Below are 14,667 nucleotides of genomic sequence, written 5' to 3'. Positions count from 1 at the left end.
CGTTTCTGTTTTGTAAATAAGTTCATTTGTATAATTTCTTTTAGATTCCACATATAAGTAATATCATATGATATTCATCTTACTCTGTTGGACTTACTGCACTTAGTATGACGATCTCTAGGTCCATCCATATTGCTGCAAATGGCATTATTTCACTCTTTTTTATGGCTAATATTCCATTTATATATAATATTCCATTGTATATGCACCACGTCTTCTTTATTCATTCCTCTGTCAATGGACATTTAGGTTGCTTCCATGTCCTGGCTATTGTAAATAGTGCTGAAATGAACATTGGGGTGCATGTATCTTTTGGAATTATGGTTTTCTCCAGATATATGCCCAGGAGTGGGATTGCTGGAGCACATGGTAGTTGTTTTTAGCTTTTGAAGGAACCTACATATTGTTCTCCATAGTGGCTGTACCAATTTACATTCCCACCAACAGTGTAAGAAGGTTCCCTTTTCTCCACACCCTCTCCAGCATTTATTGTTTGTAGACTTTTTGATGACAGCCATTCTGACTCATGTTAGGTGATACCTCATTGCAGTTTTGATTTGCATTTCTCTAATAATTAGCCGTGTCGAGCATCTTTTCATGTGCCTGTCGGTCATCTGTAAGTCTTCTTTGGAGAAATGTCTATTTAGCTCTTATGCCCATTTTTTGATTGGGTTGTATGTTTTTTTGATATTAAGCCGCATGAGCTGTTTGTGTATTTTGGAGATTAATTCCTTGTCAGTTGCTTCATTTACGAATATTTTCTCCCATTCTGTGGGTTGTCTTTTCATTTTGTTTATGTTTCCTTTGCTGTGCAAAAGCTTTTAAGTTTAATTAGGTCCCATTTATTTTTGTTTTTATTTTCATTACTCTAGGAAGTGGATACAAAAAGACCTTTCTGCGATTTATGTCAAAGAGTGTTTGTTCTGCCTGTGTTTTCCTCTAAGAGTTTTACAGTATCCGGCCTTACATTTAGGTCTTTAATCCATTTTGAGTTTATTTTTGTGTATGGTGTTAAAGAATGTTCTAATGTCATTCTTCTAGATGTAGCTGTTCATTCTTTTAGATGTAGCTGCTCGTATTTGGTTGAGGATTTTTGTGTCTATGTTCATTAGTGATATTGGCCTGTACTTTTTTCTTTCTTTGTGATATTTTTGTCTGGTTTTGGTAACAGGGTGATGGTGGCCTCATAGAATGAGCTTGGGAGTGTTCATTCCTCTACAATTATTTTGGAATAGTTTCAGGATAGGTGTTAACTCTTCTCTAAATGTTTGATAGAATTCGCTTATGAAGCCATCTGGTCTTGGACTTTTGTTTGTAGGGAGTCTTTAAATCACAGTTTCAAGTTCAGTACTTGTGATTGGTCTGTTCATATTTTCTATTTATTCCTGGTTCAGTCTTGGAAGATTGTACCTTTCTAAGAATTTGTTGATTTCTTCTAGGTTGTCCATTTTATTGGTGTATAGTTGCTTGTAGTAGTCTCTTATGATCCTTTGTATTTCTTTGGTGTCTGTTGTAACTTCTCCTTTATCATTTCTAATTTTATTGATTTGAGCTCTCTCCCTTTTTTTCTTGATGAGTCTAGCTAAAGGCTTATCAATTTTGTATATCATTTCAAAGAACCAGCTTTTAGTTTCATTGATCTTTGCTGTTGTTTTCTTTGTCTCTATTTTATGTATTTCTTTCCTTCTACTAACTTTGGGTTTCTTTTGTTCTTTCTCTAGTTGCTTTAGGCGTAAGTTTAGGTTGTTTGAGATTTTTCTTGTTTCCTGTGTTAAGATTGTATTGCTATAAACTTCCCTCTTAGAACTGCTTTTGCTGTGTCCCAAAGGTTTTTGGATCATAGTGTTTTCATTGTCATTTGTCTCTAGGTATTTTTTGATTTCCTCTTTGATTTCTTCAGTGATCCACTGGTTATTTAGTAACATATTGTTTAGCCTCCACATGTTTGTGTTTTTTACAGCTTTTTTCTTGTAGTTGATTTTTAGTCTCACAGCATTGTGTTTGGAAAAGATGCTTGATTTCAATTTTCTTAAATTTACCGAGGCTTGATTTGTGACCCAAGATGTGATCTGTTGTGGAGAATGTTCCATGTGTACTTGAGAAGAAAGTGTAATCTGCTGCTTTTGGATGGAATGCTCTATAAATATCAATTAAGTCCATCTGGTCTAATATGTCATTTAAGGTCATTTAAGGCCTGTGTTTCTTTACTGATTTTCTGTCTGGATGATTTGTCCATTGATGAAAGTGGGGTGTTAAAGTCCCCCATTATTACTGTGATACTGTTGACTTCTTTTACGACTGTTAGCATTTGCCTTATATATTGAGGTGCTCAATATATATATATTTACAATTGTAAATATATATATTTACAATTGTTATATCTTCTTCTTGGATTGATCCCTTGATCATTATGTAGTGTTCTTTTTTGTCTCTTGTAACAGTCTTTATTTTAAAGTCTATTTTGTCTGATATGTGTATTGCTATTCCAGCTTTCTTTTGATTTCCATATGCATGGAATACCATCTTCCATTCCCTCACTTTCAGTCTGTACATGTCCCTGGATCTGAAGTGGGTCTCTTGTAGACAGCATATATATGGGTCTTGGTTTTGTATCCATTCATCCAGTCTGTGTCTTTTGGTTGGAGCATTTAATCCATTTACATTTAAGGTAATTATTGATATGTATGTTCTTATTGCCATGTTAATTGTTTGGGATTTGTTTTTTTAGGTCTTTTTTTCTTACCTTCCTCTTTTGTTCTATTCTCTTGTGATTTGATGACTGTCTTTAGTGTTGTGTTTAGATTGCTTTTCCTTTTCTGTGTGTGTATTGTAGACTTTTAGTTTGTGGTTCCCATGAGGTTTTGATATAGCAGTCTATATATGTTCAAGATTGTTTTAAGTTGCTGGTCTCTTATTTTCAAATGCATTTCCAATATCCTGAATTTGTACTCTCCTATTCTCATGACTGACTGCTGGTTTTGATATCTTATTTGCATGTGGATGACTTTCTACCTTTACTGCATGTTTGCCTTTACTGGTCAGTTTTCCCATTTGTAATCTTCTTGTTTCTAGTTGTGGTCTTTTCTTTTCCACCTAGAGAAGTTCCTTTAACATTTGTTGTAAAGCTGGTTTGGTGGTATTGAATTTTCTTAGCTCTTGCTTGTCTGTAATGCTTCGATTTCTCTGTCAAATCTGAATGAGAGGCTTGCTGGGTAGAATATTCTTGGTTGTAGATTTTTCCCTTTCATCACTTTAAATATATCCTGCCACTCCCTCTGGCCTGCAGAGTTTCTGCTGAAAAACCAGCTGATAACCTTATGGGGATTTCCTTGTATGTTATTTGTTGCTTTTCTCTTATTGCTTTTAACACATTATTGACTGGGGGATTTTTGCAGAAAATAACGTCTATGGCCAGGCGATTTGTTATGTAAGTGAATATTGAAACACCCGCGTTTGAGTAAATATCAACAACTTTTTTAATGTATTTATTTGAAACTTTGTACATGTCTTACTCAAGTATTCTAATAGTTCATTAGAGTGTGATAGGCAGTATAGCAGGTACCTCTGTGCAGGGGAACAGAACATCTATTACAAATATATTGTGTTTCACTGCACTTTCCCCTGTTAGAGCAGACTCTACACTTTCTGGTGGCATTTGTTCTGTTAGTCCTGTGGGTATTGTTTCCTCTAGAATGTTCTTTTATTTTACCTGATAGTTGACAAGGTGGATCTTTGTTGGGGGCTCTTTTAGAAATGCCACAAGAAGGACCAGGTGCAGGACTACCACTGCATTCACCAGAATTGTCAGTTACCCATTCTCTAGCTACTGCTAATGAAAATTGCTTGTTAAGTCATTTAATTCTGTGCATTAAGGCTACAATAAATTTTAAACTCATTGAATAAACCACAACTACTCAAATAGAAACCCACTTTCTTATACCAGTTCTGAGTCTTCCAGAGGATATTGAATTTTGCCAGATATTGATCAGACCGATCAACTCCTTTCATATATTTATTATACTCTAATATACAAGTGGGTTTAGTTATCTGATGGCCAGTCCTCCTGTCTTCCTTTCCTGTAGATGCTATGGAGGCGTCATGAAGAGTTGTCACCATGCAGGCTAGCCTCTTGTCTTTCCATATAAGATCACTTCTCCCTTCCATAAGAATGTCATTTCTCCCCTCTGTAGATTTTTAGATTTCTTCCTTAATTGGTTTGGTAGACCATGATACTCTCTTATAGTCCCACAAACTCTGGTTTTATTTTTCAACAATATTTCAGATGCAGACACACTGTTGTAATAATTGTTTTTGTAAATATGGTGCCATGAACCAAGATAAGGTTGTAGGACCGATAATATTGTTTCTTGCAGTTTCTTTCCTTCACCCATGTAAATCTCAAGGTAGCATATATATCGTTTCATTTGCGGTAACCATCCTGACCAAAATTCCATATTGTGTAAGTTTTCTGGGAATACAGGTTTTGAATCTGAGTCGTCCTCTCCACTCTATCATTGTGTCCTCAAGTGACAGCTCTTGTTTGGGTATATAGATCAATTGAAATTTTGGTAGAAAATAATACAAAAGAGGTTTAGCTTTTGAAGTTCTGTCTGCAGGAAGTACAGTTTCTGAGTTATGGTTCAAGTGAAGAAATATCATTATTTGTTTGAACCTTCTTCTTGTCATAATCTTTGGAAAGACAGGTGTTTCAAGTAAGGGATCAGTCGACCAATATTCTTTCCATTGTGACTTTCTTACTTGTCCCATCAAAATTATTAATCCAAGAAACTTCTTCATGTCACTACTGGTTACATCAGTCCATTTTAAATCCTTATCATAGTTTTTATATGATTTTTCATTCTGCTGGTGATACAAGTTTGAGAAGTGACCAACTCGAAAAAGTCATTACCAAAAATTAATTGTTATTTCACTAACACTTTGTGGGTTATTACAGTCAGCAGTTACACCTGACACACCTGTAAAGTCTTTTAATTTTCATGAAATGTTGTCTTCAATCTACTCTTCTGTAGAAGCAAAGGAGCATTCTCCAGCACTGTGAGTTTCATTTTCACTTTCTGTATCAGAATCAATCACTAAGGTTTTTTGTCTTTTTCTTGGTCTAATATTCACATTGTGTGAATCAGAACTATATTCTGAAGAACTATCATCTTCTGAGACACTAGTATATATGTTGCTCAATCAGAGAAAGTATCTGCATAAAATTCACTGAAAAATTCTTCTTCACTCAAAATTTAGCGATGTGTCATTTTTGAAAATTTTATGGTAATAAACTTGAGTTTATAATACACACAAGGTTGGAACAAAAACCTAACAGAGGAAAATGTGAATGATAATGACATCATAAGTTGTCTAATGAACTGTTGATCAATTTAAGCTCTAACAACTTTGCAAGTCGATATTAATTGTATCACTCTCTAAAAATGTATTGATACGTCTCTGGTCAATAATGTTCAGGTAACAAGAGACATATTAATATGTCTCCTGCCAATAAATTGTTAACATTTTCTCTTTGTCTTTAATTTTTGTTAATTTGATTAATATGTGCCTTGGCATGGTCCTCCTCAGGTTTACCCTGTATGGGATTTTTTGTGCTTCCTGGACTTGAGTGATTGTTTCCTTTCCCACGTTAGGGAAGTCTCTGGCTATTATCTCTTCAAATATTTTCTCAGGCCCTTCCTCTTTTCTCCTTCTGCAACCTCTATAATGTGAATGTTGGTGCATTTAATCTCGTCCTAGAGATCTCTTGGTTTGTCCTCATCTCTTTTCATTCTTTTTCCTTTATTCTGTTTTGTGGCAGTGATTTCCACCAATCTGTCTTCCAGCTGACTTATTCGTTCTTCTGCCTCATTTATTCTGCTACTGATTCCTTCTAATATATATTTCACTTCAGTTAGTTATTATATTGTTCATCTCTGTCTGTTCTTTAAATCTTCTAGCTCTTCATTAAACAGTTTGTATCTTCTTGGTCTGTGCCTCCAATTCTTTTTCTGAGATCTTGGATCATCTTTTTCAGGCAGATTGCCTATCTCGTCCTCACTTAGTTGTTCTTCTGGGGTTTTATCTTGTTCCTTCATCTGCAACATATTTCTCTGCTGTCTCAGTTTTTCCAACTTTCTGTGTTTGTGGGCTCTGCAGGCTGCAGGATTGTAGTTCTTCTTGCTTCTGATGTCTGACCCCTGGTGGGCGGAGCTGGATCTTGTTCCTCGTCTCATTGTGGCTTCTTCTTTGTCTTTGGATGTAGAATATCTTTTTTAGTAGGTTCTAGTCTTTTTTTGCTGATGGTTGTTCAGCAGTTATGATTTTGGTGTTTTCATAACAGGAGGTGAGCTCAAGTCCTATTCTACTCTGCCATCTTGTCTTCAATCTCTCTAATATGCTTTCATGTCACAAACCTCAGCTTCTTCCCTCCCACACCTGGTCTAGGTCCAGCCATAAGGAGGCAGAAGTAGGAGGCTGAGGCGAGGCTTGGTGCCCTGGCCACGTGGAGGTGGCACTTACTAAATATTTTCTGATGAATGCTTTGTTACGAGCTGCAGCAAGGCAGGGACCATGATGAGGGGCAGCGGCCACACACGCATGGTGCCAGCTGGCACGGAGTCTCATAAGCTGTGCGCCCTTGCCTGCCTCTTGTGCATCTCTACTTCTAGGAGCAGGACTGAGGACACAGGGACATTGCATGATGCTCCCCTCCACTTTATGATATTTTTATTCAAAACATACTATACCCATTCACCAACTCATGGCTCATATGCTGCTTCCCTTAATGAAAATGTAATTTTTAATTTCACATAAAAGCACATTTAAAAAAAAAATTCTTGAGCTCTTACCCATCTTGCTATGGCCCATTTCATCCCAACCACAGATAATACAAGCTGTATTTACTTCCAATCACAATGATACATAAAAATTCAAGTGAAAAAAAATCCCTGCTGTTTTAAAATGTAACTCCCATCTCTCTCTTCCCACAAGATTTATACAAGTTTCAGAGACTGAGATGCTAAGAAACCTTGTCAATTTTCAGAGTGAGAAACTACAGCATTGACTGACTTAATATTTAGGAACCTAACATTAGATGAGGTTATTGGACCAATTATAAGACATTCAAAAGAAATAGTCCAGAGCCACAGCAACATTTTTACTCTGGGTATAATTTGACTATTAAGATAGAAATAATCTTTTTTTGGATAACAATAAAAACTTTCAGAGGTACACTCATACTTAACAATGCTTGTAAGTATTATCCATCTTTTAAATCTAGCAATCTTCCATACAAAAATCTGATTAATAAGATCAATGAATTAAGTTTGTGCTCATGTTCAAGTGCAAAGTCTGCACACTTACACATCCTTTTTTGTTGCTCCTCAGATGATTCTAACTGGAGCTCTGCTCTACCCCTGTAACTTTGCTTGTGAATGTTTTGTGCTAATGGAGTCCGTTTTTACCACCAAAAAGAAAAAAGTCTATTCTTACCATAATTAAGAGCCTCTGGTGCCGTCCATTTAATGGGAATCTGCTTTAAGCCAGAAGATGAATACACTCCACCATCCTCTTGACGAGACATTCCAAAGTCACTGATTTTCAGAACATTATTTTCACCTACCAGACAGTTTCTTGCAGCAAGATCCCTAGGTTACAATAAGACATAGAAAACACCTATTAAAACAAATTGAAAGCCGCTTTCACACTTATGACTGACTTCCATGCTTTGCAATTTTACATTTGCAATGTATTCATAATGAGGTTAAGAATGCTTGCAATTTACCAGTCTTTCTCATCTTTTCTGTCATAGGTAAAAATCATCCACAAGAACATTTGCATACGGAACAGGCCACAGGCTAATCTCTAGGCACCACATATATTATTTCTATTTAAATAGAAAAACACTGATTCTAGGGTTAAGAGAGAAAAATCACAGAGAAGAGACTAAGCAGACTTGGCATTATTTCTCCTTTGACTGGCTTTCCTAGAGCAGCACTAACAGAACTTTCTGTGACAATGGCATATGCTGTCTGGCATGACCTGTGCTGCCCAGTAGGTAGCCATTGGCCACGTGTGACTATTGAACACGTGCAGTGTGGCTGCTGTGATGGGAAACTGAAATTTTAAATTTTCTTTACTTTCAGTTAGTTAATTTAATTTAAATAGCTGCATGTGGCTTGTAGCTGCTAAGGTGCCTTTGGCAGTGTAGCCCTAGAATTTCCCAAAGGTTGGAGAATGGCTGAGGTGCCAGAGAGTCTGGCAACTCTTTTTTTTTTTTTTTGCATCTGGGATGTGCAAAACCCTACGTGATGATCTGCCCTGCCTCTCTCTCTCTCAACTTGTCTTGTTCCAGTCTCTCCATAATTTGCTATATTCCAGCCATATTCAGCTTCTTTTTGTACCCAAACATAGGACAAATCCCCTAAACATGGCAAGCTTATTTCTACTGTAGGGCTTTGCACTTAGCTATTCCCTTTGCCTGGAGTGCTCTCCTTCTAGGCTTTTGCATAGCTAGTTCCTCTTCATTCATTCTTAGCTCAAACTGCTATACTTTCGAACCTCCCCTGAAGCTAGCTGTGGCTATAATCTAAATACTGGCCAATGAGATATAAGCAGAAGAGTTGTCTAGAATTTTTAGGAGGTTTCGTTAAAAGAAAGGGGAAGTACCATTACATTTCTCCCCTCAGAGAACTCTATCTTGACCACCCTTAACTAATAGGAAAGACAGCAGTGAACAAAACAGACCAAGTACTCTCATTCTAGCAGGGAAGACATTCAATAATCAAATTAATATATGTACATATAAATGTTTATATATAGAAAATATAAAGTATATGAGCATGCACACACGCACAAAGAATACCAGATAATAGGTCAAATGATGTTGAGTGTTAAGAAGAAAAAGAGTTATATAAAGGGAAAAAGATTTACAAGCGGGAATCCTATTTTAGACAGGTTGTTAGGAAAGGTCTCTTTGATAATGTGATAGTTGATCAAAGACCTGAAGGGAGTTAAGGAACAAGCCATGGGGATATCTAGGTGAAGAGTGTTCAAGGTAGAAGGAATAGTAGATACAAAGGCCCTAAAATTGGTTCATGCTTGGTATATTCAAGGAACATCAAGGAAGCCAGCAGAGCTGGAGGGGAATGAGTGAGGGAGAGAATAGCAGATTTAATCAGAGTTAGCCAGGATCAAATAATATATGGCCTTTTAATAGTAGGCTCCTTGGCTTTTTATTCAGCTAGGAGGTAACCAGAGAGTTCTGCACACAGGAATGACATAATGTGACATATTTTTTGAAGGATTATATGTTACTATGTGGAGAATGGACTGGCAAGACCAGAGAGACCAGTAAGCAGACTATTTCAGAAGTCTAGGAGAGGTGACGATAGCCTACACTAAGATGAAAGTGGTGGAGGTGATCAGAAGCTATCAGATTCAGAATATATTTTGAAAGTATCAATACAATCAGCAGGGTTTGCTGGTAGACTGGATGTGGAGTAGGAGAGAAAAAGAGTCATGGATGACCCAAGATATTTTGGCCTAAGCAACTGGAAGATTGGAGCTGACAGTGAAATGGGGAACTGGGGGAAGAACAAGATTCACAGAGTGTGGCAGAGACAGCCAGTTGCTCCCTAATGTGCATTTCCTCTTCTGTTTTAGTAAAAGTGCTCCATAATTTCGAGGATTGAAGAAAGAAGGCTGAGAAGGAGCAGCAAGTGAGGCAGGAGGGAAACCAACAGAGGGGCTGGTGTCCTGGAAGCCAAGTGAGAAAAGCTTTTCAAGCGGGAATAGAAGTTAACTGTCATCTACTACTGAGAAGACAAGAAAGATGAGGACTATGAACTGGCCATTAGATTTGCAAACATGGAATTTAATGAGACACTGACAAGAGCAATCTCAGAGGAGTGGTGGGTACAATAGCATGACTGGAGTGTGTTCAAAGAGAATGAGAAAACGAAGTGGAGACAGTGAGTTTAGACACTCTTCTGAGTAAATTTTCTATAAAGGGGTACAGAGAAATGGGGAGGCAACTAGAGGGGGTTTCAGGTCAAGGGAGTTTTTCCCCTAATATGGGGGCTATTACATGTATTTACGCAGACAGGAATAATACTGTATAGAGGGTAAAACTGATGCAGGAAGGGAAAGGTGACAATGGCAGGTGTGAAGCCCTTGAAAAGAGGTGATGGTATCCATTTAGAGCTGTATCCCCAATGTCCAGAATAGTACTTGGCACATAGTAGGTGCTCAATAAATGTTTGTTGAATCAATACATATATATTGTCTTATCCTAGCAGTGATCCCTGCTCAAGGCAGGTCGCCTATTCTATGCTTTCTTTTGTAATTCTTTTCCCCTGAGGAAGTCAACAACTTGTTTCTCTTTCAGCTGAGATGGTTTTACATATTTACCTTTGAAATGCACCCCTATATGTCAAACATGACTCAAGCCTTCTAAAAAAATAAAGTCTACTTTAGGATTGGTCTTGTAACATAGGAAGTACCTTGAGCAACTGACTTATATCAGTAGTTGACTGGTAATGATGATATTTCCTCAGGGAGTTAAATTAGCCTTTTATGTTTTAGTAGGAACATTGGGTGATAGAACCTAAACACATTCAGACAGGAATGTGACAATTTCTACCTTACTAATTTGCTAAGATTGGTTTTATTCATCAGATCCAAGTTTCACAATGGAGAACCTTAGAAGAAGCCCAAGGTTAAAATTAAATCTTTGACTTGCTTCCCAGCACCCACTGGAAGAGTGAGGGACTCTGGTTTGTTGCTAGACAAAGTGAGTGATAGTGAAATGCTGGTCTGTCTTAATCTGTAGGAAGGAACTATATTATATATGCTCAGGAACACCAAGTCCTACCTATGGCAGAGATGGCCAGAATAAACAATAGCTTTGCCACTTATTTGAGTGGCCTTGGTTAATCTTCGTTTTAGGCATCTAAAAAACACAACCTAGCAGGGTTAAAGAGGCTAATGGTTGTAAAGTGCTAGTATGCAATATATGATTCGAAATAAGTCTTAAACAAGCTATTACTGCTGCTGCTACTACTACTACTACAAGAGGACCTGGAACAGTGAGATACAGTTTGTGACCTGCAGTATTTGCAGATGATATGATTTTTACTTTTACACAGAAAATCTCAAGGAATTTATGTAACAACTAATAAATTTAGCAAAGTTGCAAGGTAAAAGGTTAATATTAAAAAATATTCTTGCATGATCGCAGCAAACAATTGGAAAATAAAATAAATTCCATTTACAGTAATGCCAATAAAACAAGACAATCAAGTTTTTTACACTCACAACTATACAACTTGACTGAGAAAAAATAATAAAAGGAAAGACAGTCCATGCTCATGAAGTGGAAGTCAATATTGCTAAGATGGCCAAATTAATCTATAGATTTAATGCACTCTCAGTCATTCTAGCAGACATCTTTGTAAAATTAGATAAGCTAATTTTAAAGGCCATATATGACAGACCCAGAGCTAACATCATTCTCAATGGTGAAAAACTGAAAGCATTTCCTCTAAGATCAGAACAAGACAAGGATGTCCACTCTTGACACCTTTATTCAACATAGTTTTGGAAGTTTTAGCCACAGCAATCAAAGAAGAGAAAGAAATAAAAGGAATCCAAATCAGAAAAGAAGAAGTAAAACTGTCACTATTTGCAGGTGACATGATACTATACATAGAAAATCCTAAAGATGCTACCAGAAACTACTAGAATTCATCAATGAGTTTGATAAAGTTGCAGATACAAAATTAATACACAGAAATCTCTTGCATTCCTATACACTAACAAACAATGAGAGATCAGAGAGAGAAATTAAGGAAACAATCCCATTTACTGTCGCATCAAAAAGAATAAAATACCTGGCAATAAACAACATACCTAAGGAGGCAAAACACCTGTACTCAGACAACAATAAGATGCTGATGAAAGAAATCAAAGATGACACAAATAGATGGAGAGCTATACCATGTTCTTGGATTGGAGGAATCAATATTGTTAAAATGAATAGACCACCCAAGGTAATGTACAGATTCAATGCAATACCTATCAAATTACCAATGGCATTTTTCACGGAACTAGAACAAAAAATATTACAATTTGTATGGAAACACAAAAGACCCCGAATAGCCAAAGCAATCCTGAGAAAGAAAAACGGAGCTGAGGGAATCAGGCTCCCTGACTTCAGACTATACCACAAAGCTACAGTTTGGTACTGGCACAAAAACAGAAATACAGATCAATGGAACAGGATAGAAAGCCCAGAAATAAACTCATGCACCTATGGTCAACTAATCTATGACAAAGAAGGCAAGAATATACAATGGAGAAAAGACAGTCTCTTCAATAAGTGGTGCTGGGAAAACTGCACAGCTACATGTAAAAGAATGAAATTAGAACACTCTGTAACACCGTACACAAAAATAAACTCAAAATGGATTAAGGACCTAAATATAAGACCAGATACTATAAAACTCTTAGAGGAAAACATAGGCAGAGCATTCTCTGACATAAATCACAGCAATATCTTTTCTGATCCACCTCCTAAAGTAATGAAAATAAAAACAAAAATAAACAAATGGGACCTAATGAAACTGAAAAACTTTTGCACAGCAAAGGAAACAATAAAATGAAAAGACAACCCACAGAATGTAAGAAAATATTTGCAAACGAAGCAACAAGGGATTAATCTCCAAAATATACAAACAGCTCATGCACGTAAATCCCTAAAAAAACCAAACAACCCAGTCAAAAAATGGGCAGAAAGCTGGTTTGGGGGTGTTGAATTCCCTTAGCTTTTGCTTGTATGTAAAGCTTTTGATTTCTCCATTGAATCTGAATGAGACCCTTGCTGGGGAGAGTATTCTTGGTTGTAGGTTTTTTCCCTTTTGTATACGTATAACTGATTCACTTTGCCATACAGCAGAAACTAAAACAACATTGTAAATCAACTATACTCCAAAAAAAAAATTAATTAAAAAAAAGGGTGGAAGATCTAAATAGACATTTCTCCAAGGAAGACATAGAGATGGCCAGGATGCACACTGAAAGATGCTCAACATCACTAATCATTAGAGAAATGCAAATCAAAACTACAATGAGGTATCACCTCACACCAGTCAGAATGGCCATCATCAAAAAGTCTACAAGCAATAAATGCTGGAGAGGGTGTGGAGAAAAGGGAACCCTCCTACACTGTAATGGGAATGTAAATTGGTATAGCCACTATGGAGAACAGTATGAAGGTTCCTCAGAAAGCTAAAAATAGAGCTACCATATGATCCAGTAATCCCACTCCTGGGCATATATCCAGAGAAAACTGTAATTTAAACAGATACATGCACCCCTATGTTCATAGCAGCACTATTTACAATAGCCAAGACACGGAAGCAACCTAAATGTCCATTGTCAGAGGAATGGATAAAGAAGATGTGGTACATATATACAATGGAATAGTACTCAGCCATAAACAAAAAATGAAATAATGCCATTTGCAGCAACATGGATGGACCCAGAGATTGTCATTCTGACTGAAGTCAGTCAGATAAAGACAAATATCATATGATATCACTTATATGTGGAATCTAAAAAAAAAAATGGTACAAATGAACTTATTTACAAAACAGAAATAGAGTCATAGTTGTAGAAAACAAACTTATGGTTACCAGGGGAGAAAGGGGTAGGGGAGGGATATTGTGAGAGACTGGGAGATTGGGACTGTAATATACACACTACTATATATAAAATAGATAACTAATAAGGACCTACTGTATAGCACAGGGAACCCTCCTCAATACTTTGTAATGACCTATATAGGAACAGAATCTAAAAAAGTGTGGATATATGCATGTGTATAACTGATTCACTTTGCTGTACACCTGAAACTAACACAACATTGTAAATCAACTGTGCTGCAATAAAAATAAAATAAATTGGACATGGACATGTAAAGGTTCTAGAATAAAGTAATTTTAAGAAAGAAGTATAAAGTTGAATGACTTACCTAACCTGATGCTAAATCTCACTATAAAGCTATTGTTATTAATATAGTTAAGTAAAGGAAAATAAGATATTATAGATCAGTGAAACAGAATAGAGGGTCCAGAAATAGATCACATACGTATGGTCAACTGATTGTGACAGAAGTACAATGGCACTGCAAGGCACACCTCCCAATCTTATTCAGTGAACTGGCTGACACCTCCTCAGAGCCAAATGCCATTACTCTTGGTCGGAATGAGCTTTCATTCAGTGCAGCATTTTAGTCATTTGCAGGATTGCAGTGTTAGTACTTTCCTCAGAATAATACCTATGCTTTACAACTACATATACTTCTGTTGTTGTAACTATCTTCACTGCAGCGCCAGCTTAGTGTTTGTCCTCTGAAATGACGCTTAACAGTTTTATGAGGGACCAAACTAAAACTAATGCAGCGGTATCTTCAATTCAATGTAAATAACGTTTCAGTAACATTTACAGAAAACTTTACTTTCTTTGGGTGGCAGTAAGTTCAAGTGCATGGAAATGGTATCTTTTGGGCATACTCTATGAATTAAAACCTTAGGCCTTCAGGCAGTAAGCATGCCCTGCATACTCACAGTTTGCCTAGTATTCTGAAAAGAATTAAAGGAGATAGGA

General features: G+C 36.7%; 1 protein-coding gene across 7 annotated transcripts in view; it reads right to left on the bottom strand.

The window, feature by feature from the left end:
- Positions 1-14,667, bottom strand: part of FER (FER tyrosine kinase) — a 463,302-nt gene that overhangs the window by 22,061 nt on the left and 426,574 nt on the right. For all 7 annotated transcript variants that reach the window (XM_079916621.1, XM_079916626.1, XM_079916625.1 and 4 more), the window contains one exon: positions 7,492-7,646. In XM_079916621.1, the coding sequence (XP_079772747.1) occupies positions 7,492-7,646 (155 nt within the window). The remainder of the gene's footprint in view (positions 1-7,491; positions 7,647-14,667) is intronic.

This window comes from Stenella coeruleoalba (assembly GCF_951394435.1).
Source record: "Stenella coeruleoalba genome assembly, chromosome: 3".
NCBI lineage: Eukaryota > Metazoa > Chordata > Mammalia > Artiodactyla > Delphinidae > Stenella > Stenella coeruleoalba.
The sequence above is the reverse complement of the archived record's forward strand: the minus strand, read 5'-3'. Positions and strand labels throughout refer to the sequence as shown.